This window comes from Molothrus ater, chromosome 8, assembly GCF_012460135.2.
Source record: "Molothrus ater isolate BHLD 08-10-18 breed brown headed cowbird chromosome 8, BPBGC_Mater_1.1, whole genome shotgun sequence".
NCBI classification, from domain to species: domain Eukaryota; kingdom Metazoa; phylum Chordata; class Aves; order Passeriformes; family Icteridae; genus Molothrus; species Molothrus ater.
The window spans coordinates 4,217,399-4,244,308 of record NC_050485.2 but is presented as its reverse complement, the minus strand read 5'-3'; the positions used below and the strand labels follow the sequence as shown (position 1 = coordinate 4,244,308).

The 26,910-nt window shown below is 47.6% G+C and overlaps 1 protein-coding gene across 3 annotated transcripts in view; it reads right to left on the bottom strand.

Moving 5' to 3' along the window:
• PRKG1 (protein kinase cGMP-dependent 1) overlaps nucleotides 1–26,910 on the bottom strand; it is a 412,591-nt gene that overhangs the window by 350,247 nt on the left and 35,434 nt on the right. The window contains exon 1 of one of the 3 annotated variants that reach the window (XM_054515613.1): nucleotides 423–463. The exons of the other annotated variants lie outside the window; for them this stretch is intronic. Within the exon in view, the coding sequence (XP_054371588.1) occupies nucleotides 423–429 (7 nt within the window). The 5' untranslated portion in view covers nucleotides 430–463. Of the gene's footprint in view, nucleotides 1–422; nucleotides 464–26,910 lie in introns of those variants that run through there. 3 annotated transcript variants of the gene reach the window in all.

The window sequence follows — 26,910 nt, the reverse complement described above, 5'->3', positions numbered from 1 at the left end:
CCATCTCCATTCCTTCTATTAAAATCTTCATTTATCCATCAAAAAAATGGCTAAAAAAATGAATGCCCAAATTTCTCCTGGGAGGAGGCTTTGAGCACCTTCTCCCTACTCTACAACCCTTCCCATCTCCATTCTTCTGTTAAAATCCTCATTTATCCAGCAAACCATCACCTCAAGTACAGCAGCTCTGCTTAGGGGAGGTTTATTCCAGTGCAGGGTTAACATCTTTCACCTCCTTTCTTTAGCCAGGCAGGCACACAAATCCAGGCAGAATTTTCCAGCCAAAAGCAGTAAAGCAGTCCACATAATTTTTTAGCAACCATATTTAGACAACCTCTTTCTCTGAAACATTTTTCCCACGAAAGATTTTGTGTCCAAGTGTTAAAAAAAAAAGGAATAAATAAGATTTTTCCCAACCCTACCTTCCATGACGTAGACCAGGGAACCCACATCTCCTCCTTGATGATGCAGCTGTCCTTGCCATACTCCACAGGGTACATACAATCCACAATCTCCTGGATCTGGGACAATTCCAGGTTCTTCATGAAGTCATTGTCAGGATTGCTTCCTTTATTAGCTCCTTGGACCTGGGGATAAATAAATTTATTTAAAAAATCAGTGTTTTCCCTAAAAATGTGCAGAGAAACTCAAAGAAAAATAATTACAGAGATGTGAACTTGTAATTATTTGTTGTAAGTAAGCTTTAGACATGTCCAGCATTGCAATAAAAATAGATTTTGTGGAGTTGCAAAATCCTCTTTTAGCTACAATTTTCACATCTACAGTAACACAGCCCTTGGAATATCTTCCATACACAAAACTGAAAGGAAGCACAAACAAGAAGCTAACAGATTTATTACTTGGTTTATTATATTTTCTATTAATTATACAAACTGGAGCACACCAAAGGGTGACACTGCTCGGATTCTCTGAGTATTTATAGCATAATCACTACAGGAGGCATTTGGCACAAAATCCCAAATCCACTTGTGCAGGTGGACAACTGAGAATGTTAAATCCTGACCTAGACCAAAACTAAAGCTCCTAAAACACCTCCAGGCTGGACAGCAGCTCCTCAGCCCTCACTCCTCACCCTGGGGGCTGAACTGTTCCTGCAGAGCCCGAGCAGCCAGGAGGGATTTAACTGTTGGAAAGGTGAATGTGAAGCCAAGTTTTCAAAGAAAAACATTTTAATGGGTCCTATCTTCTTAAAAAAGAGCCAAAGTGGGACCTGGGGATCCAAACTGTGGGAAATGGATTTGTAGAGAATTCTCAAAGCCTGATTGAAGACTCACTCACACAGTGTGTGCACCTGTGTGTAAACCTTGAGATAAGAAATGCTGACTTACAAATGCCCTGGAACAGGACAGACATTGTGGAGAGAGAAATGGAACTAGGAACAAGTTCCAAAGGATGGCCTTGCAAAAAAGACTGGATACTTTGGAGAAACAGAACTGTGAAAAATGTATTATAGTGTATTATGATTATACACACTTATAGTGTATTATAATTGAAAAATGGTGGCTTTGATTGTAATGACGTGAATTATAACATCTGTATTGGCTCACCCTTCTCCTAAGACTGGAAACAGAATAAAAGGTTTTTTTTTAAAACACCTCCCAGTTACCCCACTTGTAAATCCAAAAAGAGCTCACTCTGACACCAAACCAGCCCAGCCTTGCTCAGGGTCCCACCCACCACACTGCCAGCTCGGCAGTGTTCAAGATTCTTTTTATTCCTTTGATAGTTTGGAGGTTATTTCAACACTGGACACCAGAGGCCACCAGAAGTGACCCTGCTGAAGGGCAGGAGGGCACAGGACCAGGCTGCCAAGGACAAGGTGGGCTCAGGGCACCACAAAACCACTCCTGAGAGTTGGAATCGGCCCTCACAGCCATCCCTGTGTGCAAATAAGGAGCCCCAGGTAAAGCTGCCCCTGGGCCATGCCTTCCTTTCAGCAAAGCTGGGGATTTGTAAGGCTGAGCAGGCACTGCACAGCCCCATTTCCTCCATTTGCCAGAGGATGCTCTCCCTGCTCCTGACTGCTCTTCTGTCAGCCACCCCAAATCCTCCTCACCACCAGCTCCTTATTGGTGGTGCCCAACTGGCCACCAGAGAAAGCCTAATGAAAGCTTTTGTGTTCATCATGTCAACCTGCATTCCCATCCCAGGCTTTTATTTCATTCCAAGGCTCCAAGTTTGTTTCATTTGTCCTTGATAGAGTTAGGATTTTAAGTGGAGTTGCTGCAAAAGTCACAAGACCCAAAAAGACAGTGGGGAATTCCTGGCCCAAGTCAAACTTCCCTCTGGACGTAGAAACCTTCAGCACAAAACAAAGCTCTCCTTGTTGGAATTGAACATGGGAAAGGATTTGAGGAGGACTTGGGAAATTTGGTCCAAACAACAGCAAAGGAACAGGAAAAACTCAGCTGGACTCAATGAGCTTAAAGGTTTTTTCCAACCTTTATGATTCTAGCTGGGGGAGAAGCAGCAAAACAGACCCAATGTGACAAAATTTAGGAAATTCAAGAGCTTAATAATATTATCAATATTATATTAATCATAATATTTACCTCAGATGTGTAAGAGAACATCTGAACCACCTGATTCAGTCTCTGTCCTCAACACAGGAACATCACAGCAAGCTCAGAGCCCCCCAGGTCATCCAAACCCTTTTAACCCCCACAAAATACATCATCATAAAGGAAAACACGTTGGCTGGGCCATCAATGAAACACAGCTTCATCTCTGCCACATCTGAGCATCCTAAAATTAAATACCCACAAGGAAAGGGCTGAATAATAACTCAGTCATGCTTGAATGTGAGCAAAATAGGCTTTATTAGTAGGGATAATTGGTTAAGATGAGACTTGGACTACAAAGCCTGTGAGAAAAGCAGCTCCAGCTGCCCTTAAACAGGGCTGGCTGGAGGAGCAAAACCACCTTGCAAGGCAGCTGCTTATTTATGAGAGTATTCCATAAAACCCCAGAATGCTTTGGGTTGGAAAAAACCTTAAAAATCATCTCCTTCCACCCTTCCCACCACAGACCAAACAACCCTGCAGTGTTTGGGAGCTCCAAACCCTTCCAGCAGGAAATATTCCATCCGTCTTTTAGAACAGAGTAACAAAAAAAAAAAGCAGAGTTTGACACACTTGAAAATGAGTTGGTCCTAAAAATACAACGTCAGAGCTACAAGCAGAGCTCCTCTATTGTTCTCTGTGAGGAATCTTCATCACTCTTAATAATTCAGAAAAATTATTCATGCACTGTGACTTGCCAGTCCCACACACTCACACATGCCAGGCTTTCAGCAACTTCCACGTTATTTTATTATTATTATTATTATCTTTTCTTTCCCTGTAATTCACAGGACCAATTTCAAATAAACAGGCTTTTTTTTAATTGTGTTTATTCTTATGTCCAATCCCAGGTGGGAAAAGCCCTGCCAGACCATCAAGTCCAGCCTGTGCCCAATCCCCACCTTGTCACCAGCCCAGAAACACATGAATCAACTCCTAGTTCCCAATTATTCAAATAAAAATTTATAATAAATTCTTCAAATAACAAATGCTTCTCCAAACCACGCCATTCCTTAATCATCACCATTATTTCAAAACAGCAGCTATCCCACACATGTGAATACAGGAATCTACCCAGTAAATACAGAATACAAAGTATTTTAAATGGTTAAAAATCACACTCCTGCCACGGCAACTAAGTGCTTTAAACAAGATACAGCTGTTCCATTACCTCTTATTTTCCAACAGCATTTCTTCTGTGCTTTCTGGTTCAGGTTTCTAATAGGAACAAGGCACAAACAAAATAACCTACAATATTTGTAAGGCAGCAGGACTGTTTCTAAATGAGTTTGTCTGAAGGAGGAGAATTTCCATGAATATTTACTTAGCACTGGAGTGGATGTCCCTGCCTTCAGAGGGTCACTCAGAGTAAAAAGCAGTTATTGCCATCTTTCCTCTCCAGAGCAAGCCTGGCACCAAGCCATCCCTGTTTTCCTGCAAGATTAATGACCAAATGTGCTGGAGACTTGATGAAGAGTTTAAAAAGAGGGCACAATCCTCTGTGATACATCCTGTCCCAAATCACTTTAGGTCCATCACAGTAATTAATAAGGCAACAGGAGGAAGAAGCTAATTGCATTCGAATTTGCAGAAGTCATGCAAAAAGAACCTTAACAGGTTGCCTACAAATACACTTAATGCATAAAAACCTGCTTGTGCTGTCTCTTAGGAGCAAAGCACACAGGGGGGTGTCCATCCATCCCTCCCAGTGTCCATCCACCCCTCCCAGTGCTGTACTGGGGTGCTCTGCTCCCCCAGCCCAACCAGAGCCAGCCACCAGCATCCCCAACAAGCCAAAGAAATTTAGGTTATTGTCCCAGCAAAAACTGGCTGGGCTATGCATAGAAGCCATGCTGAGCTGTGGAAAGCCCTGTGTTAAAGGTTTGCAGAGGCCATAAAACGCTGAAATTCAAATCCTGCTATGAACATCCAGTGGCTCAAAGGCAGGAGATAAATAAAAATACTGGTTTGTAACAGATGGGAGATAAAACCTCTGAGATGCATCCCCAGCAGGGTGAGGAGCTTAAGAGAGGGGGATTCTGCCCCTGTGCTCAGGTGAGACCCCACCTGCAGAGCTGCCCCAGCCCTGGGGCCAGCACAGGAGGGACCTGGAGCTGCTGCAGAGAGCCCAGGGCAGGCACCAGGATGGGCAGAGGGATGGAGCAGCTCTGCTGGGAGGAAAGGCTGGCACAGCTGGGGCTGCTCACCTGGAGAGGAGAAGGCTCCAGGGAGAGCTCAGAGCCCCTGCCAGGGCCTAAAGGGGCTCCAGGAGAGCTGGAGAGGGACGGGGGACAAGGGATGGAGGGACAGAACACAGGGAATGGCTCCCACTGCCAGAGGGCAGGGCTGGATGGGACATTGGGAATGAGGAATTGTTCCCTGGCAGGGTGGGCAGGCCCTGGCACAGGGTGCCCAGAGCAGCTGGGGCTGCCCCTGGATCCCTGGCAGTGCCCAAGGCCAGGCTGGACACTGGGGCTGGAGCAGCCTGGGACAGTGGAAGGTGTCCCTGCCATGGCAGGGGTGGCACTGGGTGGGATTTACGGTCTCTTCCAGCCCAGTCCTTTCTGGGATGCTTTGCAATGGCTGCAGTGAAATAGCCAAACCCTGCAGCACAGGCTGTTGCTATCCTGACAGGAATTCCCATTTTCCAAGGAACACAAGGAATGCTCATCCCAGGCTCTTCCCTCAGAGCAACACATTCCCCACGCTGGGTTTGTACCTTCTGGCATGTACACTAAATATTGGAACACAAAGTGGTTTTTCACCCCAAAAGGGCTCATCTCTATGTGGAAAAAGCCACTTGCTGGCTTTTAAGGGAAAAATTTAGGAGCAGATGGAAAGGCCTCTGACAGACCCCTCCAAGGATGCTTCCAGAAACCAAAGCCCTCCCACCACAGCCAGTACTGGTGCAGCTCCAGTTTGGAGCCTGCTGGAACCTGAGGGTCAAGGGGAGCTACCCAGGAACCACCCTCCAGGGAATCTGCTGCTGGCAAGAGCTGGTTAAACAGAGGTGGGTCAGGAAAATTAGAAGAAATTGAGAGTTCAATTTAAAGATTAGTGGCATGGTTCTAAATTTTAGGGTGTTTAACACCACAGCTTTGAAGCAAAACCATTTGAAACTATCAGTAAGGAAAATGAGAAGCAATGCACTGGTTGGACAGGCAGAAAGATGCCTGCAAAAAAGGGAAAGAAAAAACACACTTTGGAGTGACAAAAAGAAGCAAGACCATTTAGCTGTTTCCATCTCAACTTTGAGCAAAACTTTTCAACGTGCCAATTCTAAAGGGAGGAAGGAATATTTTTTTCTGGTGTTTCCCCCATCAGGAATTAACAAATACTACTAATAACCTAAATCTCCATATTTAGGAGGGAAACACCCACAGGAACTTGACCAAACAGACAGAGAGAGTTCAAGTTTACAGAAGTAAAAACACAGGGTCCTGGGAGAGGAGAACTTCTTACTTACTCATACAATGAACCCTACTCAAAGCTACTACAACCGGGGGCACCTTTTTCAGCTGGGTCATCACTGCTGCCAAAATCCAAATTATTTGTAGAAACTCATGCCCAAAAGCACTATTTTTTGGGATCTTCCATATCCCTGCCCAAGGAATTAAGCTGATTTCAGAGATAAGAAGCATGGAAAAAAGCATGCAGTCTCTGCCCCTGAATCTAAGGAGGGATACAAGAACCCAGCCAATCCCTACAACAACTGTTTAAAATCCACACTGTGAAATGTTTAGAAGTGTTTACTTCTACAATATGTGGCCATGGAAAAAGGAAAAAAAACCCAAAAAAAACCTTCCTTAAAAAGGGATAACACAGCCAAGGATTGTGCCTGCTCCAGCTTTCCAGAAACCATCCAGCAGGATACAAACACACAGCAAGAAGTGTTACACTGATTTTGTTTTTTAAGCTGTCTCCAGATGTATCTCCCTTTCCAAAGGGGGTGTGTGTTCATTCCAAGCGGCACAAAAAGCAAAGTTTCCAGCAGGGCTGGGGAAGCTTTTTGCTCAGAGCTCACCTTTGTAGAGCTTCTAACTCTGTTTTAAGCCCTTGTGCAGTTCAAAGAGTAGGCAAGACTAAAACACACACTGAGCTCTGCTCAGGAATAGAGCCCCAGAGTGGTTTGGGTTGGAAAGGACCTTAAAATCACCTCCTTCCACCCCCTTTGGGCTGTCCCAAACACCTCCCATGTCCCAGGCTGCTCCAAGCCCCATCCAGCCTGGCCTTGGACACTTCCAGGGATCCAGGGCAGCCACAGCTTCCCTGTGCTGGGGCCTCTCCACGCTCACAGGGAAGAGTTTATTCTGTCTATAGAACCTGAATTTCCCCTCTGGCAGTCTGAAGCCATTCCCTGTGTCCTGGCACTCCAGTCCCTGTTGCAGGGTCCCTCTCCAGCTCCTTCATGCCCTGGAAGGAGCTGGGAGGTCTCCCCACACCCTTCTCAGAGCCCCAGCTCTCCCAGCCTGGCTCCAGAGGGAAGCTGCTCCTGTCCCCTCAGCAATCTCAGGACTTGCTCCAACAGTTCCATGCCCTCCTCACATTGAAATATCAGCAGAACTCATCTCCTGTGGCCTGGCCACGCATCCCGAGGTTCCAAACTGGCAGCTGAGACCCACAAAGCCTTCAGTGATACCAAAATGAGCATCATCAAGAGGCAGCAGTCCAAAGCTGTTCCTGGCACTCCTCCCTTCCCAGGGTTATGGATTGTTGGCAGCTCCTAGGCTCCCATCAAAGAACCAGAGGTAGGAAGCAGAACTTCCAGGATGAATATTTAATCCCTCAACCACCAGCCTGAAGCCCAAAGCCTTCAGCAAAGCTGCCTTTGGAGGCAAAGTGAAATTCTTGGTGCCAAGGCAAGGTGGAGGATCCTCCCTGAGTGCCAAAGCACCCCAGGCACAGGGCACTTCCTGAAAGGTGAAATGCTGGATAATGCCTTCAAATCCTAAATCCTGCAAGGGAGCAAATGGATCTCTTCATAACTCACTCCAGGGAGCAGAGCAGGAGAGGAAAGCTCCAACCTTTGGGTAAGATCTGGGGCTTGTTTGGGCTCCAGTGCCATTAATAGCTGATAACCCTGCATTAGCTGTTTGCTTTGGCTCTGGATAAAGCCCACTCTGGATGTTCCTTCAAGGGAATGTTAAATATAACTCCAGAGAGCTATTCTTGTCTCAGTAACTGGGAATAAGAGTAGGATTTAAAGTCTGGGACCGAGTAACATGAAGGCCTTTAAATACACTTGTGGATTTTCTTTACAAGGCTTCCCATTCCCACAACACACAGCTCATCTTCTGGATTTAGGGGAAATTTCTGAGCAGGATCTTCAGCGTGGCTGCTCCTGAAGAGCTGGATGGAAGAATGTTCATCACAAGAGTCCACCCAAATTTTTAACCAAAATGCCAATTTAAAAATACTCCTGAATAGCTGGATGGAAGAATGTTTCTTCACAAGAGTCCAGCCAAATTTTTACCCAAAATGCCAATTTAAAAAGAGGTTAAGCAACTTTACCCTGATCTAAACCTGTAAGCCAGGAAAATAGCTTCCGCATTTCCAGGTTTTCTTGCACTTCAATACAACTTAGAGTCGCAGAACCGAGTTGCTCTGCAGAGAATGTTGCTCAGACAGCTCCATTTAGGATTTCTAAATATATCAGTACACTGCTGTTCATTATATCATATTTTGGCATTCGACATTTAAAAAGAAAAATCATTTCAGCAAAAAAAAAAAAATTCAAATCCCCTTTCACCTACGCTGAAAATTGTTGTTGGTATAAAAATACTGTAGGCAAGAGTTGGTTAACTTGCATTTTAACATGTCTCACCCCACAGATCTTAATTTACCGCCCTTTTTTAGGCTCCTATTTTGCATCCTACAAAGCCCCAGGTTTAGATCCCAGAAATGTTGGCAGGCTCAGGCAGGAGAAGAAGTTGGTTCTTGCCAGCACAATTTGCCTCCTCCTGCACTCCCTGACAGCTCTGAGGAACTCCCACATGAGCTGCATTTTGAGAAACCACTACCAAGCCCTCAGAGCAGGATTAAGCAGCCCCTTGATTACCTGAAGCAAACAGCAGAAGCTTTGGGCAGCTAATGAGAGGGGAAAACACAAAAATCAGAGAAACATTTGTGTTGGAAAAGATCTCTAAGGCCATGGAGTGCCAGCTGTGCCCAGTGCCCACCTTGTCCCCAGCCCAGAGCCCTGAGTGCCACCTCCAGCCCTTGCTGGGACACCTGCAGGGCTGGGCACTGCAAAGCTCCCTGGGCAGCCCCTGCCAAGGCCTGAGCACCCTTTGCATGCAGGAATTCTTGCAGAACACGTGGCAAAGCCATGGTGAAGGGGATGGGTGTCTCTAAGGCAGACTTCTGAGGGGCGTTACCCCGTGCATTTCACAGTTTCAGCGCTCACATCCAGCACAGCTGTGCTGGAGCCTTCTTGCACCTACAAAAATAGCAGAGAAAACACATGTCCCCATATGTCTACACACCCAGGAACCCAGAAACAACCCAAACTCCTCCAGAAGGAGCTCGGTGAGCAAGACAGAGTCACAGAGACCCAGACAACACATCCTGAAGGTCATGGTGATCTTGGAAAGAAGCATGGAGTTGAGAGGCAGGAGTCTCTCCATCCATCAAACCATTATCCATGAGGGCTTCCAGTCCTGGCAGTGACCCTGACTGGAGGCAGGGATGAGGAGTGGAGCTAAAGGCAGCTCCAAGAGTTGCCCCAAGTTTGCAGTGCCTTTGGAGGTGTGTGTGGCTCCCTGGGGATAAGTGAAGGTGTGGGCAGTGAGCTGCACCCACATTCCTGGAGAAGGGAGTTACTGATGGCCACCACGGAGATGGCTTCACCCTGGTGCAACGGGCAGGAAATCTGCCAAGGGGATGATAACCTAATTTACATAGATGCAGAAATCCAATTAGAGATCCTCTGAGCAGAGACAGCTCACTCTGCTCTCCTGGATTAGAGGCTGAGAACACGTCAGGAGCTCCTCCAAGTGCACCGTGGGCCAGGAGAGATGGATGTGCTCTGCAGAAACACTTTGCTCCTCCCTGACAAACACATCCACAGGGAATGCTGTCACAGCCAGGGAAATACAGAGCTGCTCCAGTGAAAGTTCAGGAGGGGGATCCACAGGAATTGTGATGGATGGGGAGGGGAGAGCAGCGACAGAGATTTCACATCCCTCACTCTGATTCACCCAGGGCTGGTGATGGATGGGACTGTCACCAGGGAAGTTCCATCAGCTCTCTCCAGCCTGGAGAAGTCCCTGGCTGAAATGCCATGGGCGTGTGGCAGTGGAATGCAGACAGTGCTTGGAGCCTCAGTCTTCCAATAAATATCTCTGAGGATTTTAGGGAAAACTATTTCTTCCTACTTCACGAGTCAGCGGGAGGCCTGACATTTGCAGGCAGGCTTTGGGACATAAATATTTGCAAGATGTGTGGCATTACCCAAACAACTCCCCACTGACAAGCACCAAGGAGCAGCCAGTGGGGACAGAAGGGCACGATGTGCCTCCTCCCAGAAGGGTCACTCCAGGATACAGCCATGGGAGCACATCCTGCAGGCTCTGTCTAGCCTGCCAATAAACCAGATTAGAGCTGGACAAGCACCTTGGGGCCGGCAAGATGAACTCTGAGCAGCCACACAACTTGATAACGTTTAACTGGAGAAAGAGCAGCAGCAGGAAGCTCAGGAGGTGTCTCAGGAGGAAAAGCAGGGGGATGGGGCTGGGAGCAGGGCAGTGCTGCTGCTGCTGCCTTCCTTCTGCTCAAGGGCAGGTGGGGGAGAGGTTGGCACACTCAAAATATTATTTTCTCATTCCTATTTCTATAGCATGAGCATTGACTGTGACAATGCCACTGAGTTTTGAAGAATATGCCAACAACTGCTCTGCACAACTCCCTGACAGGAATGCAGGGAGCAACAGGGACAGGACAAGGGGAAAGGGCCTCAAGCTGGGCCAGGGGAGGCTCAGCTTGGACAGCAGCAGCAATTTCTGCATGCAAAGGGTGCTCAGGCCTTGGCAGGGGCTGCCCAGGGAGCTTTGCAGTGCCCAGCCCTGCAGGTGTCCCAGCAAGGGCTGGAGGTGGCACTCAGGGCTCTGGGCTGGGGTGATGCCTCAGGTGTAGCTTTTATATTTTTCACATTCTGTGCTGCTTTAGTGTGTGGGTCTGAGCTTCACATTAAGGGATGGTGAGCTCTCTTCACAGAGCAGGGAGACAAAACAATTCCTGCTCCAGCTGGGGACCAAGGACAAATGATCCAAATCTCAGGCCCAAGAGCACAAACAACGTGGGCTAAAGAGAGAAAACCAAGCAGGGTGGGACTGCATGGGCTAAAGCTGTAATTGGACAATGAACTCCAATATGCAAACGGAGCAGAACTGATCAAAGTGACAGACCCCATGACCAGGTGTCCATTTTATGCCCATTTTGGTTCACCTTGGGTGCAGCCCTGGCTGGGCTCTTGTGCTGCCCAAGGTGCATCCATGGAGATCCTTTTAATAAATCCCTGCTTTATTCTTTAACTCTGTCCAGCCTCTGCTCTAGGGCAGCCTTGCCAAGGCATCAGGGGACAAGGTGGGGATCAGGCACAGGGAGGACTCCATGACCCTGCAGATCTTTCCCAACCTTAATAACTCTGTGGCACTAAAACAAAACAGGGCTTTTGCTCAGAAATGCTCTTGCTCCTCCTGTTTTAGGAATTCCACTCAGAATCCCATGGTTGTGATGTTGCCTTTGGCTGTAACCAAAAAACTAACCCAAACTGTGAAGCAGGAGGACACAGCCCTCAGCACTGTCCTCACAGAGGGGAGATCCCACAGCCACAGAAGGGATGCCCAACACAGCAGGAATGAGAGCAGCACAAGGCAAACACCTCCAGAAAAACCCTCACCAAAAAAAAAAAAAAAAAAACCAAAAAAAAAACCAAAAAAAACCCCACAACACCAAAAAACACAACCCCAAGCATGGAAAGCTGCATTTATGAGGATTTTGGATCCTCATAAAATCTTGGATTGTGAAGAACAATCTGCAGGGGGTAATTAGTGGTGGGTTGGGGAGTCAGAGAAATTTCCCTAATTCCCTTAAGCCATGTGAGACCAACTCCAGGGATACCTGCAATCATCCAGCCACATGTAAGCACAAGACAGAGAGAACTTAAAGGAGATCTTTTGAAGAATAAGAGTGACAAATGTGCTAGGAGAAAGCAGGCACCAAATTCTGATGGAAGGCAAGGGAAAGATGAAGAGCTTTGAATTAGAAGGACTTTAGGAAACAGCCCTTTTCTTTGATCAAAGTAACTCTCTCCTCCAGAGGCACTGAATGTTTCCAGGAATTTCAGCCTGGAAAGACAGTGAAAGGGAAATGCCTTATTTGTGGCAAAAGGGAAGATATTTTTGAACAAGTAATAACCTCACATTTCATGGCAACACTTGTCCTCAGGGAACCCTGACAGGAATGGACATGCAGAGGTAAAACAAGAGTGCAGCAATACAAAAGGCGCTGCCCAAGGAAAGCTGAGGAGTAGCATGGAGACTGTGCAATCACAGAACCAGTTAGGCTGGAAAAGCCCTCCAGGATCATCCAGTGCCAGCTGTGCCCAGAGCTCACCTTGTCCCCAGCCCAGAGCCCTGAGTGCCTGTCACAGCTGAGACAGCCATGACACACAGAGCATCACCAAACAATTTCAGAGAACACCACCCACACAGAGCAACACCTCACCAGCTCAGAAGGCTTCAGGTATCTGCTCACACAGAGTAACATCCCATCACTTCAAAAGGCTGCCAGCAACTGCCCTTGCTGTGCCTCAGCCCAGCCTTTTCTCCCCTCGTGTTGATGCACTGCACCTGTGTGCCCTCTGCTCCTGTGTGATTGGTCAGTGCCCCTGGGCTCATTAAGGCTCATTAATTTCAATATCATTCACCTGCTTCTCACAGCTGCAGCTCGTTAGGGATGAGGCTCAGCCCCGCTCCCAATGCCCACAAACCCTGTGCCCACTGTGCCACCTCCAGCCCTTGCTGGGACACCTGCAGGGCTGGGCACTGCAAAGCTCCCTGGGCAGCCCCTGCTAAGGCCTGAGCACCCTTTGCATGCAGAAATTGCTGCTGCTGTCCAAGCTGAGCCTCCCCTGGCCCAGCTTGAGGCCCTTTGCCCTTGTCCTGTCCCTGTTCCCTGGCAGCACAGCCCGGCCCCCCCTGGCTGTCCCCTCCTGGCAGGGAGTTGTGCAGAGCCACAAGGGCCCCCTGAGCCTCCTTTGCTCCAGGCTCAGCCCCTTCCCAGCTCCCTCACAGGGTTCACACTCCAGACCCTGAGCAAGTTTTGGAGGTCACTCACTCTGTAAGCTCCTGGTGTTACAGCCTGGCAAACCAGAATCCCAGTGTGGGATCCACTGAGGTATTCCCAAGGGAAGGCTCTCCCCTTTACAAACAGGGCCATTCCAAGGGGAAACAGGAGCAGCACTTGTTTCTGAGGACAGCCAGGACAGGCATTAGGGCACACAGCTCTTCTGCCTTCCTCAGCAAGCCAGGAAAGCCCCAAAATGTACAGTTCAAATGTGCTGCCATGCTGCTGCCCAGGTCCTCAACAGAAAACCTTTGGTTCACAGGAAAGCTCCAAACAGGGCATCAGAGAGAAGAACCAACCTCATCTTGAGGCTGAGAACTGTGACAAAACAAGTAAGAGAGAGAAGGGCAGAGAATTAAGTTACCTTTATCTGCATCACATGAGCAGAAAACGAAGTTTGCTCCCATAATGTACTGCTGGGACTGCTCTCCTTCCCTTGCACTACTATCCTGCACTTAGCTCTCCCTTCTTCCACCTCCCTCGTGTCTCATCACCTTCCCACACCATCTCCCATCTCCAAAATGCTTGCTCCCATTGCAGCAACTCTGGCTTGTGTTCCTTTTTCATCTGAGTGCCTCATTTGACATTCCTAGTGCAGAGCACTGTGGATTTCTTTTTCCTTTCCCCTCACCATCCTCCCAAATGCTTTCTCCCCTCCTGCAGGTCCCTGCCCCTTGCTATTTCACTGCTCTCATGGGGCAGCTGAGCAAATAGCAGCCAAAACAAGAGAAAGCTGAGCCCCAGGCCAGGAGAAATACCCAGGTTGGAAAGGGGCTGCAAGGAGCCAGAAGGACCCCAAGGGTTTCATGTGGCAGAATGGAAAGGAGGAAGGAAATAGCAGATGTGCCTTGGATGAGATTTGGTAGAATATTGGAAGGAATTGTCCCCTGTGAGGGTGGGCAGGCCCTGGCACAGGGTGCCCAGAGCAGCTGGGGCTGCCCCTGGATCCCTGGGGCCAGGCTGGACACTGGGGCTGGGAGCAGCCTGGGACAGTGGAAGGTGTCCCTGCCATGGCAGGGGTGGCACTGGAAGGGATTTAAGATCTCTTCCAACCCAAACCATTCTGGGATTCTATGAATGGCTTTCAAAGTGTGAAAGTAAATTTAATTGCCCTGTGTGGACAAATACTATTCAATCTGCAGGATCTTCCCTTACACACACATCCTCCCTCCAATTAAGGATGCATATGGTTAAATAAAATTGCTTTTTCAGAGCTGTAAGAGTTGGAGTTGCTGTTGGAAGGTTGGGCTTGTTTTGCCTCTGCTATGCTTTTAAAAGTGAAACAGGACTTTGTGGGCTGACTTGAGGAGCTGAAATCCATGGAGGATTCCATTCAGCCATTTTCTCCTGAGTTATGAGTGGAAAGGGTGGCACTGGATGGGCTTTAAGGTCCCTTCCAGCCCAAACCCTTCTGTGATTCCATGACAATAAAGAAAAGAAATCCCACAAAAAAAGCAGACCAGGATATGAGTGCATCACAAGGAGACAGAAATGGTGTTTCTTCCAATACAGCACATGTGGGTTTCTAGGGAAACAGCTCCTTTCCTCTGTCCCAAATATTTCACAGGACTAGGAAAGAAACCTTGCTCACTGCTACAACTCTTCTTCATGTTCTGAGTCTGTTCCGTGCCCCACAGGCTGTGTTGAGGAAATATTTACATAAAGGAATACACAGAAAGAGCTAAAAAGGGATGGAGAAAACGTGCCTGCCAAGGAGCAGAGTTATTTCCGTGGAGGAAACAGGAACTACTGGAGGGAACTGAAATAATTCAAATCCAGTTTAATCCCAACAGGCCCAAAAAGTGTCATTTAAAATTTAAGTGCATTTTAAAGATAACAGTTACTTATTAAAGTCAAAAGAAGGCACGAGCTGTTTGCATAAATGCTAATATCCCATATATTCAGGTGATTGGAAAGATCAGCCCAAGCCTGTGTTAAACACTGAACAGTGAAATTAACTGGCACTGGAATTCTTGGAAAACACACCTTCCTTTAGTGAGTTTAAGAAAAAAAAAACAACATTCCAGCCTTTCAAGTCAGTGAGAAAACAGCACAATTTTGTGTCACTGTCATATTTTCTGGAAAAATCTCTTTGTCCAGGACTTTGCTCCTGGGAAGCTGAGAAGCCTCACAGAAAAATGAAAACAATAATTATCTGATTTGCTTCTCCTGTGTTTGGTGCTTTGGAATGTGGTTTGGACATTGTTTACCAACTGGTCATTGTTTGATTGGTTTCATGTGGATTGTTTTCACTCATTGGCCAATCAGTGCCAAGTTATGCCAAGAGTGGAAGGAGTCACAAGTTTTTCATTATTATCTTTTAGCCTTCTGTCTATATCCTTTCTCTATTCTTTACTATAGTATTCTTTAATACAATATAGATCATAAAATAATAAATTAGCCTTCTGAGAACATGGAGTCAGATTCATCATTTCCTCCCTTCGTCAGGGGTCCCAGAAAATACAACAACTTTGAGCATTCGTTTTTAAAATCTAAATGCAGCCTGTTCTCCCAAACAGCAGCAGCAGCCAGAGCTGAATGGAAAACTCAAACCCAAAGAAAAGCAGCCAAACTCTGGGTGGGTCATTGTTCATCCTGGGGCCTGCACTTCCACATCTTCTTTTGCAGCAGGTTTGAAAAGTCGTTCCTTTTCAATGGAATTCACTTTATCCTATTTCACCCACAAAGATCCACCTTATCTGAAATGAAACACCTCTGCTCGCCTAAGAAAGCCTCTCAGGCAGCTGTGATGCACAGGCAGATTTTGGAAAAGTATTTTAACTACAAGACAGTTTCTCTCCAGGAATGAGAACTTCTGGGATTCTCCATTGTGGAACAGGAAGAAGAGGAATTCACCTCTTCCAGCTAAGGGAACTGGGACATTCTCCTTGCTTGGACCCACTTTGTAATTCCAGGACACAGGGAATGGCTTCCCAGTGCCAGAGGGCAGGGCTGGATGGGATATTGGGAATGAGGAATTGTTCCCTGGCAGGGTGGGCAGGCCCTGGCACAGGGTGCCCAGAGCAGCTGGGGCTGCCCCTGGATCCCTGGCAGTGCCCAAGGCCAGGCTGGAGCAGCCTGGGACAGTGGAAGGTGTCCCTGCCATGGCAGGGGTGGCACTGGGTGGGATTTCAAGATCCCTTCCAACCCTAGGAATTCCATGATTTTCCCCATCTATTCCAAGAATAAAATTACCAGGTCTTGAATAATCTGTAGCCCCGGTGTCCTTTAGGTGCAATGGTTCCAAATGGGTGCTAAAAGCAGCATTAAGATTTCAATTCCCTTTGGTTTTCCCTCTCCAGCCTGAGATTACAGCAGCTGGCAGCTTTCACTTCCCACCACAGAACCACTGAGGCTGGAAAAGCTCTCTAAGACTGAGCCCAACCATCAGCCCCACACCACCACATTCACCCAATGTCCCCAGGTGCCACATCAACACCTTCTTCCTTGGACACCTCCAGGGATGGGGACTCCACCACCACATTCACCCAATGTCCCCAAGTGCCACATCCACACCATCCTTGGACACCTCCAGGGATGGGGACTCCACCACCACATTCACCCAATGTCCCCAGGTGCCACATCCACACCATCCTTGGACACATCCAGGGATGGGGACTCCACCACCACATTCACCCAATGTCCCCAGGTGCCACATCCACACCTTTTTCGTGGACACCTCCAGGGATGGGGACTCCACCACCCCCCCCAGGCAGCCCCTTCCAATGCCTGAGGCCATTTCCATGGAGAAGTTTTTCCTTTATCCAATCTAAACCTCCCCTGGCACAGTTTGAGGCCAATTTCACAAGGTGCTCAACCATCCCAGCATTTCTTTCCTCCCAAACTGTAACTCTTGCAGGAGCCCTCAGGAATACAACATTTTCCACCTGCCAGTTGCATGGATCTGCTTTTCATTTTTTTCTGGCAGCCATCCCAAAAAGCTGCTGTATGTGAAGCTATTCTCTCCAAATCCTACTTGGACAATTTGCCTTCCTGCTCAAGGAATAAAATCTAACAATTCCTCTCTGTGCTGGTTAATAAATCTGCATGCTGCTTTCAGGGTTTTTTGGTTTTTTTTTTTGTTTTTGTTTTCCAATAGAGAGACAAGGCTGTTCTATTTATAAAGGTCAAGTAAATTGTGTGCAGTCTGTGGAGCCTTAGCATCTCTGTGTTATTAAAACAGAATATTTCATTTAAACAGCCCCTTTCAGAGAGAAAAAGAAATTTCTCCCACTAACATCTCTTCCTCCCTCCATTCTGAGTTAAGGCCTGTGCACAAGGAGGAAAACGCAAGTGTTTGTTTGTTCTTCACTTGAATTATAACAACTATTATTTTTTAAACACTCTACAACACTTTTACAGGTTGTTTGGATAAGGCACAGCCATAAATCCTGCTTGGCTGTCATGCCAGGAAAAAGCCTGGCAGAGAGAAAAGCTGCCAGGAACAGCAAAGGGGGTTGTGGCTGAGGGGGGGTTAAACAAGGTTTAAGAGGCTTAACCTGGACAAAAACGTTGCCTTGGGACACATCTCTGCCATGTTCCTGTCCTGGAATGATGTCCTGAGGGACTGGGACTTCCACATGAGGTCACACAAGGATTCCAGAGCTGCCAGTGCTCAAACCTTCCTCAGTTTTGTGATCAAACCACACTGGTTTAATCTTTATCCGCTTAACATCAATTGCAAATAAACAGGTTTTTAGTGGTCAGACTGGTGATTATGGCACAGCAAAATGGGGCACACTGCTTAAATCCAAGGTAGCAGCACCTGTGATGCTGCTGCCACTGCACAAAGCCCAGGCAGGCCCCCAGGAACACAGCAAACCCAGAAATCCCATCCAAGCCCATCCCAGTCATTCCCAGCTTGTGCCTTGCACAGCACAGGAGACATTCCTCAGCTGGATCTGCACAGGAACCTGAATTCCTGATGGCATTTTGTGTTTGGTGATCTCCACCATGGGCTGGTGGGTGGCTGAGAGCTGAGGGCCGTCCTGTGCCACAGAGCCAACGTCAAAGAGCACAGGCACAACCAAAAACTGAGCTGAGCAAGGGATGTCCCCAGGCTGGTTAGCATATTCTCCCCCAGAGCAGCTCAGAGAAGTCTGTAAAGGCAGGACAAAGAAGTGCCAGGCAGAATTACTCCCTGCAGGTGCTCCAAGTCCATTTTTCTGGACAGATATGCCCAGCACTGCCAGCTGGAAGCTCAGCAGCAGAAACCCCAAGTGACCTGCTCTGCCCCATGACAATCAAGCTGGGCTCCACAAAGCCTTTAGATTAACAAAAGAAAAACAAAACCAAAAAAACCCCACCTAAAGTTTCTAACCTGAGCTTTAACTATTTTAAACTCTCCATATCATTAGCACACTTCTAATAGATATAAACCCAATCTTTAAAGATTGCTGTGTGATGTAGTCTCAGGTTACTAGGAAAAGAAAGCCTTAAATAAACCTGTATTTAACCTATAGCTGCATTAATGTTTGTTCTTTAGGTGGAAATTTGAGGAAAGCTTTTCTGCCTGTGAAAATCAATGTTCCTGAAATGAGAACACTGGAATTTTAAGTGTCCTGTTTTTGTTAAAGACCCGTGCCTTGCTATTTAATCAGGAATGAAAAGTAATTTCTAATCACCAAGTGCCTGTGCTTATGAAGCAATTACAGTTAAGGCATTCTCTGGGATAGAAAAAACTCATCAGCACTAAAAGCCAGACAGATGAAAGCCTGCAGAGATGGGCAGAGCAAACCTTGTGCTGACCACAATTGGCTCCTCCTCAGGTCCAACACCCCAAACTCCCTAACTTGTTGTAAATTAGGAGGCAAAACCACATGAACAGCATAAGTACATCTGAAGAGGAGAAAATAAAGGAAAAAAATGAACTTCCTGCTGCTCTTTGGCCACCCCTAAGGCTGCAAGCAGCACTTCAAGCAGGCTGATGAAATCCTCCTCGTCAAAGGCAGCAGAGGAGTGTTGTGATCTGCACACTCCCTCTCCTAATCTGTTCTGGCAAGGCCATTACAGGAGCTGCTTCCTTTAAAAGAAGTCAAATTTATGCACACACCAAGAAAGGGCTAACTGTACAATCAGTCCCAAGAGCAGTGCCAGGAAAAGAGCCTGCAGCAAGGGGAAAATGGGATGCAAAATGCAGCATGGAAGGGAAGATGCTGGTTTTTCAGCTCCTGCTTTATAAAGGAGCAAAAAGGCCACAGTGGTCATAGAATTCCAGAAGGGGTTGGGGTTGGAAGGGACCCATTGGAGGGGTTCTATCCAATGCCTGGGCAAGGACAATCCCCTGGCATGGGCAGGGACACCTTCCACTGTCCCAGGCTGCTCCCAGCCCCAGAGTCCAGCCTGGCCTTGGGCACTGCCAGGGATGCAGGGGCAGCCCCAGCTGCTCTGGGCACCCTGTGCCAGGGCCTGCCCACCCTGCCAGGGAACAATTCCTCATTCCCAATGTCCCATCCAGCCCTGCCCTCTGGCACTGGGAAGCCATTCCCTGTGTCCTGTCCCTCCATCCCTTGTCCAAAATCTCTCTCCATCTTTCCCATCAGCTCCTTCAGGTCACAGTTTGGTCACCCCAGAGCTTCTCCTCTCCAGGTGAGCAGCCCCAGCTGTGCCAGCCTTTCCTCCCAGCAGAGCTGCTCCATCCCTCTGCCCATCCTGGTGCCTGCCCTGGGCTCTGTGCAGCAGCTCCAGGTCCCTCCTGTGCTGGCCCCAGGGCTGGGGCAGCTCTGCAGGTGGGGTCTCACCTGAGCCCAGGGGCACAGGGGCAGAATCCCCCCCTGCCCTGCTGCCCACGCTGGGGCTCAGCCCAGGGCACGGGGGGGTTCTGGCTCCCAGCTCTCACCCCAGCACCCCCAGGGCCTTCCCCAGGGCTGCTCCAGCTGCTCATCCCCAGCCTGGATCCATCCCAGGGGTTGTCCTGACCCAGGGGCAGCACCAGCACCTGGCCTGGTTGAACCCTTGGGATTCCCAAGGGCTCCCATGGAAAAGAGTTTGGGGGTTCAGGGTTTTGTACCTGAGCCAGCCTGGGCAGACAGGGCTAAGGAAGGACAGAGGAGGGAACAAGGCTGGAGAAGGGCACTGTGTGCCCAGCACTCACCCTTCCCATGTCCAGCTGGGACAGGTGTCCCTCCCCTACCGCTCCCCATCGCTCTCCTTGCAGGGAACAGGAGCCACCAACAGCCAAGACATTTGCAGACAGCCCAAGAAGCAGTTTTGAGGGTGTGAGGGGGAGGGTCAAAAGCAGCAATCTGTTTATTTGGCACCTAAATATAGCCCAGTTAACTCAGCAAACATTTTCTCTCTACTACATTGCTATTTTGTCTGCGTGCACAGGCTGCAAGGAACCAGCTGCAGCATCACCAGTTGATTACATTCTCTGATGAGGAATTTGCTTTTGTTCCTCAGCAGAAATTTCTGCCACTACGTGCCTCTGACCACTCTCCTGGGTCTTGGCTATGAAAATTCAGTTTTCTGCTAAAGTCCCAGCACAAAGAAGGAGCTTTTCACCTCAGCCATGCCTGGCCAGGAATCAAGCCCCTGATAATCAAACAGGACACATCAGGTGGCTGCTCTTCCAGGCTGGCCACAGGCTGATGAATTGTTTCATTCTACACCAGGTTTATTAAGTTCTCTCATTCCACACCAGGTTAATTAATTCTTTCATTCCACACAACCCAGCTGCTGCTAAAAGAGAGGTTTCTCAACCAGCTGCATTCAGAGTGGAGCCTGCTGCTCAGAAAAGCCTTCCTGGACAGGAACCAAAAATAAGATGGGGCATTTTGAGGTTCTTGTTTAAAAAGCATTATAACCCTTCAGAGCATTTTCAGGGTTTTTTTGCTTTTTTGTTACTTTTTTTTTTGTAATAAGACTGCACAGCTGGACACCTGTAGCATGTAGAGGAAAACTTTTTTCATTATGAAAATTAGAATGAAATCATAGAATTCCAGGAAAGTTTGGGTTGGAAGAGACCTTAAATCCCATCCCATTCCACCCCTGCCATGGCAGGGACACCTCCCACTGTCCCAGGCTGCTCCAGCCTGGCCTTGGGCACTGCCAGGGATCCAGGGGCAGCCCCAGCTGCTCTGGGCACCCTGTGCCAGGGCCTGCCCACCCTGCCAGGGAACAATTCCTCATTCCCAATGTCCCATCCAGCCCTGCCCTCTGGCACTGGGAGCCATTCCCTGTGTCCTGACCCTCCATCCCTTGTCTCCAGTCCCTCTCCAGCTATCTTGGAACCCCCTCAGGCCCTGGAAGGGCTTTAGGGTCTACCCAGAGCCTTCTTCTCCAGGCTAAATCCCCAACTCTCCCTGCCTTTCTCCCAGGAGAGGTTTCAAATGATCCATGACTGATTTTTTTTTTCCCCAGACTCACTTAAATCCCACCTTGCCTGAAGTTTTACCACACAGGCAGATCCCTGTCAATGCAGCATCTGATTTACTCTTCAGATGAGTCCACAAACAGACAATTGATTTAATTTCTAAAAGCCCTCCCTTCACAACAGATACTCCTTAAAAAGCACAGGCCAAGGGCAGAAGGAGAGATCTTGACTCTAAAATAAAGACCAAACCACCAAAATACACATCTACAATTCCTCTGCAGTGCTTTCACACTAATTTGCTGAGGTGGCTGCCTTTTATCTGCAATATTTGTATTGCAGCAAAGTGCACTTGAGTCGACAAAGCAATCCCACAGAAAATGGTGTCAAGGCACTGAGTGGCTGTGGCTGAGCAATCTCAGGCTCCCCAGCCCAAACTGATTTAAAAAAACCCAGCTTTTAAGCCTTCTGGAAACACTGAGCACAAGACAGGTTTAAAATGAGCAGATATGGGTGGAAGGAAAAAAATCCCGTTGTTGAGCAGAGAGATGGCCAGAGATGGGTCTGAAACATCAGCAAGGGATGCTCAGGGTCTGCATCCTGCACTCCTGCCCTGCCTGTCCCTCAGTGTCCAAGGGATTTGATGTCACCTGGTGGCTGCAGACACCTGGAATTTAGGGTGGGAAGGTTCCTCTCATCATTTTTCTGAGAAGCCACACAGAGAGAGCCAAGGCAGCTCTAAAGGAGCCACAGAGCAAACAACCTGGCAGCCAGGCAGCTTTTTTGTGCATCCTATTCTTCAGCAGAACTGATAAAAATTCCATTAAGAAGCTTGGAATAAGCATGGAATATTATCTCCCCATAATATATCATTCCTTCAGCATGAGCAAAAGCACAGAATATTTCAGCTGCTGACCAAGGAAATCAGGATAGGTAACAGAGCTCAAGGCTCCCCAGGAAGCACCTAAGCCTCAGAAAGCTCCTCCAGCATATATTAAAACTCCAAATCCCTGTGAAGATCCCATTCTGGGTACATTCCACAAGCATCCATACTTCCCACAAAGCTTCTGCTTTGCCCCAGTGCCCAGGGCAGCTGTCCCAAGTCACCCTTCCCAATCCTGCACCCTGCCAGCACAGCTTTGCTGAGCTTTACCATTTGGTTGCTACATATTCATGGATTTTCCACCAATAACAACTCTGCCACAATGCTCTGAATGTTGCTCAGCTGTATTTATTAAGCAGGAGCCTCCTTCAGAACCCTACAGCCAAAATGTTTGTGCCTAGCCAGCTTAAACAAATAATTTGACTCCAGCTTATAACACTTGCCCATCACAGAGCACAGCAAGAACCTTTTGTGTTGAAAAACATGAAAAAATATGTGGATATAGAGTAGGCCAGCCATTGAAAAAGTCCTTTATAACTCACAGCTGGAACTTCAGTCAAAACTAGGAGGGTGGAGAGCCACTGTGCTCCAGAGGTGACCTGTGACATGTCCCTGGCTCTGCCCCATTTCCAGCAGGTTTCCCATGTGTTTGGTTATTCTGTTTGCTGGGAATGTCTCAATGAAAGCAGGAGTGATGAATCTGACTCTGTGTTCTCAGAAGGCTCATTTATTACTTTATGATACTCTATTATATTAAAGAATACTATACTATACTAAAGAATACAGGAAAGATACTTATAGAAGGCTAAAAAAGATAATGATGGAAACTCGTGACTCTCTCCAGAGTCCCAACACAGCTTGGCCCTGGTTGGCCAAAGAGTCAAAACAACTCACAGCAGAATCCAATGGAACAATCACCTGTGGGTAAACAATCTCCAAACACATTCCACATGTGAGCACAACACAGGCGAAGCAAATGAGATAAGAATTGTTTTCCTTTTCTCTGAGGCTTCTCAGCTCCCCAGGAGAAAAATCCTGGGCAAATGGATTTTATCAGAGAATGTGAATGCCACATTTGGCCTCACCAAACAGCCTCAATCTCCATGGAAGCTTCTCCATCTGTACCTGCAAAGAGTGGGATAATTCTTAACCCAGATTTGTACATCCCAAGTGATGCTCTTAGCACAGCACCAGTGGGTTCCCATTTGAGTTCTTTTTGGCTTTCAAATTAAGAAACCATTTCAAAAGATTCCCAACACCTGTTTTGTCTGTGCAAGAGTAACAACACAAACCCAAAGAGCTGAGATTTGATTGATGACCTCCCTTTTGGAGCAGCTTTGCCTACCTTTGTGAGTGTGTGATTACACTCACACTCATCCTTGCACAAAGTCCAAAGGAGGAAAGCTTGGGGATTTATGAGGGAAGGGATCATTTGTTCTGAGCCATGGACAAGACAAGAAGCACCTGGCAGGATGGTTGAGGAGAAAATAACAGTGGTAAAGGTGAACAGAAGGTGAAGCAGGCAGAGGTTGGGTCTGTCACCCCACAGAGCCCGAGGTCACTTTTCCCAGTGCCAGATCCCAACAAACAGCCCTGGCACACAGAACACACCTGTGCTGGCAGTCACTGTGCTCAGGTGTCCCAGCTTGCTGGGAACCCTCCTGCAGGCACAGAAACAAAGCCAGCAGGTGAATGGAGGGAGATAAGATGGATATATAACAAAAACAATTTGAAAACAAAAGCTAGTCCTCCTTCTTCATAAATTTAAATAATATTATATAATTAAATTTTAAAATCCACATTATGAACCACAAATAATTAGCTACTAAATTAAAAATAAAAATAATTTAAATATCATTTTTTAAATAAACCATTTATCCTTAACAAACCTTATTAAAAATACAACTTCATTTTTAATTTATTAAAATAAAATACTATAAAACTCACAATCTATAAAACTATAACTATAGTTATATATAATAATATATATTCTAATAAAATATATAATATATAATAAATATATTATATCATATATAATAAAATATATAATATATAATATAACTATAATAAAAGTCGGAACTAATAAACATCTAAATCCAAACAAAAAAAGAAACAAAAACAAACAAACAAAAAAACTCCACACAGTTTCCCTCCTGTGCCTTGCAGAGCTGGGCTTCCACCAGGAGAACAGAAGGCAATCATGGATCTGATGGGCAGGAGATGTTCTCCTTTTTCTGCAGTCACTGTCTGAACAGCAATGAACTGTGCAAGGAGGTGTAAGGAGCAACAACAGGTGTTACACACACACAACACACCCAGTACAACAGGAACTACACACACACACACACACAGTACAACAGGAATTACACACGCCCAGTACAACAGGTATTATAGACACACCCAGAAAAGGAGTCAAACACCCTCAATACAACAGGTATTACACACACACCCTCAATACAACAGGAATTACACACACACAGTACAACAGGCATTACACACACACCCTCAATACAACAGGAATTACACACCCTCAATACAACAGGAATTGCACACACACAGTACAACAGGAATTGCACACACACAGTACAACAGGCATTGCACACACACCCAGTACAACAGGTATTACACACACACACAGTACAACAGGCATTGCACACACACCCAGTACAACAGGTATTACACACACACACAGTACAACAGGCATTACACACACACCCTCAATACAACAGGAATTACACACACACAGTACAACAGGCATTACACACACACCCTCAGTTGGTTTGTAAGTATCTGCCCCATCTGGGTCCTGTTCCAGGACTCAGGCACAGCTGTGTACAGAGGCACACACACAGTCCCACGTTTCTAATGGATTTACCCCTGGATATTCCCCAGCAGGGACACCTGGCTGTTGTTTGGTCCCCAGGCAGGACTGTAATAGGACAAGCAATGCCAAACATGGAGCCTCTGGCACTGGGGCAGGCATGGAGGTGCCCAGGATGTCACTGAGCCAGCACAGGACATGCAGAGGGACACTGTGACAATACAAATTGGTATTTGTGGACACTTGGACAATAGGTGCAGGAGTCTGGACCTATCCAGACATCCTTAGGGATGTACCTGCTCCAGCTGGAACCTCATCCATCACCCAGTGTCTCCAGGGGTTTACCTGCTCTGGTGAATTTATCAGCCACACTTACTCTGAGTGCTCCTGTTCCTGCATGGCCACCTCTAGGAGCCACAGGCTCTGCAGGAATGAACCTGCTCCAGGAATGAACCTGCTCCAGCAATGAACCTGCTCCAGCATGGATTTACCCACAGTCCCTGCAGGAATGAACCTGCTCCAGGAATGGATTTACCCACAGCCCCTGCAGGAATGAACTTGCTCCAGCATGGATTTACCCACAGCCCCTGCAGGAATGAACCTGCTCCAGAATGGATTTGCCCACAGCCCCTCCAGGAATGAACCTGCTCCAGGAATGAACCTGCTCCAGCATGGATTTGCCCACAGCCCCTGCAGGAATGACCCTGCTCCAGCAATGAACCTGCTCCAGCATGGATTTACCCACAGTCCCTGCAGGAATGAACCTGCTCCAGCATGGATTTACCCACAGTCCCTGCAGGAATGAACCTGCTCCAGCATGGATTTACCCACAGCCCCTGCAGGAATGACCCTGCTCCAGGAATGAACCTGCTCCAGCATGGATTTACCCACAGCCCCTGCAGGAATGACCCTGCTCCAGGAATGAACCTGCTGCAATATGGGTCTTACCCTGCTGTGCCATGAGTTTATCCATGGCCTCATGCACAACTGCTGATGCCTCAAGGTGTTCCTGCTCCAGGATGTCTCCTTGGGCCCCAATCCCTTTGGAGGTGCAGACACTTTGAGATGCTCCTGCTGGAGGTGGAAGCCCAGCAGCACCACCCACCCACAGCCCAACTGGGATGGGGGAGACAATCAGAAGGGCAAAAGGGAAAAAACTCATGGGTTGATATGAAGGCAGTTCAACAGGTAAAGCAAAAGCCACAAGGAATTTATTCAGTGTTTTCCATGGGCAGGTGGGTGTTCAGCCATTCCCAGGAATGTGGGGCTCCATGCTCTGCCATCCTCCTTGGGCAGCTGGGATCAGCTGTCCTGGCTCTGTCCTCTCCCAGTTTCTTGTGTAGCCCCTGTCTGCTGGCTGGTGGGGCAGGTGAGGAGCAGAAAAGGCCTTGGCACACCAGAAAAGCTGGACTGGCAGGAAAATCCAGCCTCCTGTGGGATCTTGTGCTCCAGGCACTGGAGGTTCTCTGCCTCCAGATGCACACAGGCAACAAGGCTGATTTTTAACAGAGATGGGAAGTCTGGACCCTGCTGGATGGGACAGCTGTGTAGAAAAAGAGCTTTGGGATTGTCAGGGAAGAGAATAAGCAGCATCCATGGGAAGAGGGAAAAATCTTGGGCAGAAGGAGGAGCAGGAACAAGACACCCAGGGAAGTAACAAAGGGCTCAGAAGAAGAAGGAGAAGAGGATGGTGCTCCACACCACAGAGCACAGGAGCTGCTGAAGGATGTTCATCTCCTCCAGCTGACCATGCCCACCCTTAAGCTTCACACAACCTTTACTGACTTGGGCAATACTGCAATCTCAAGGCAAAGAGCTGGAGGCTAACTGCATTTCCAGGATGCCTGATCTTCCATTTCACCTGCAGGAATTTCTCAGCAGTTCCAGAGGCAGATTTTGGAAGTCTCAATAGCTGAAGCCTATGGTTTCCAACAAGCCTTAAGGTACAGCTGAATGGCACCATTTG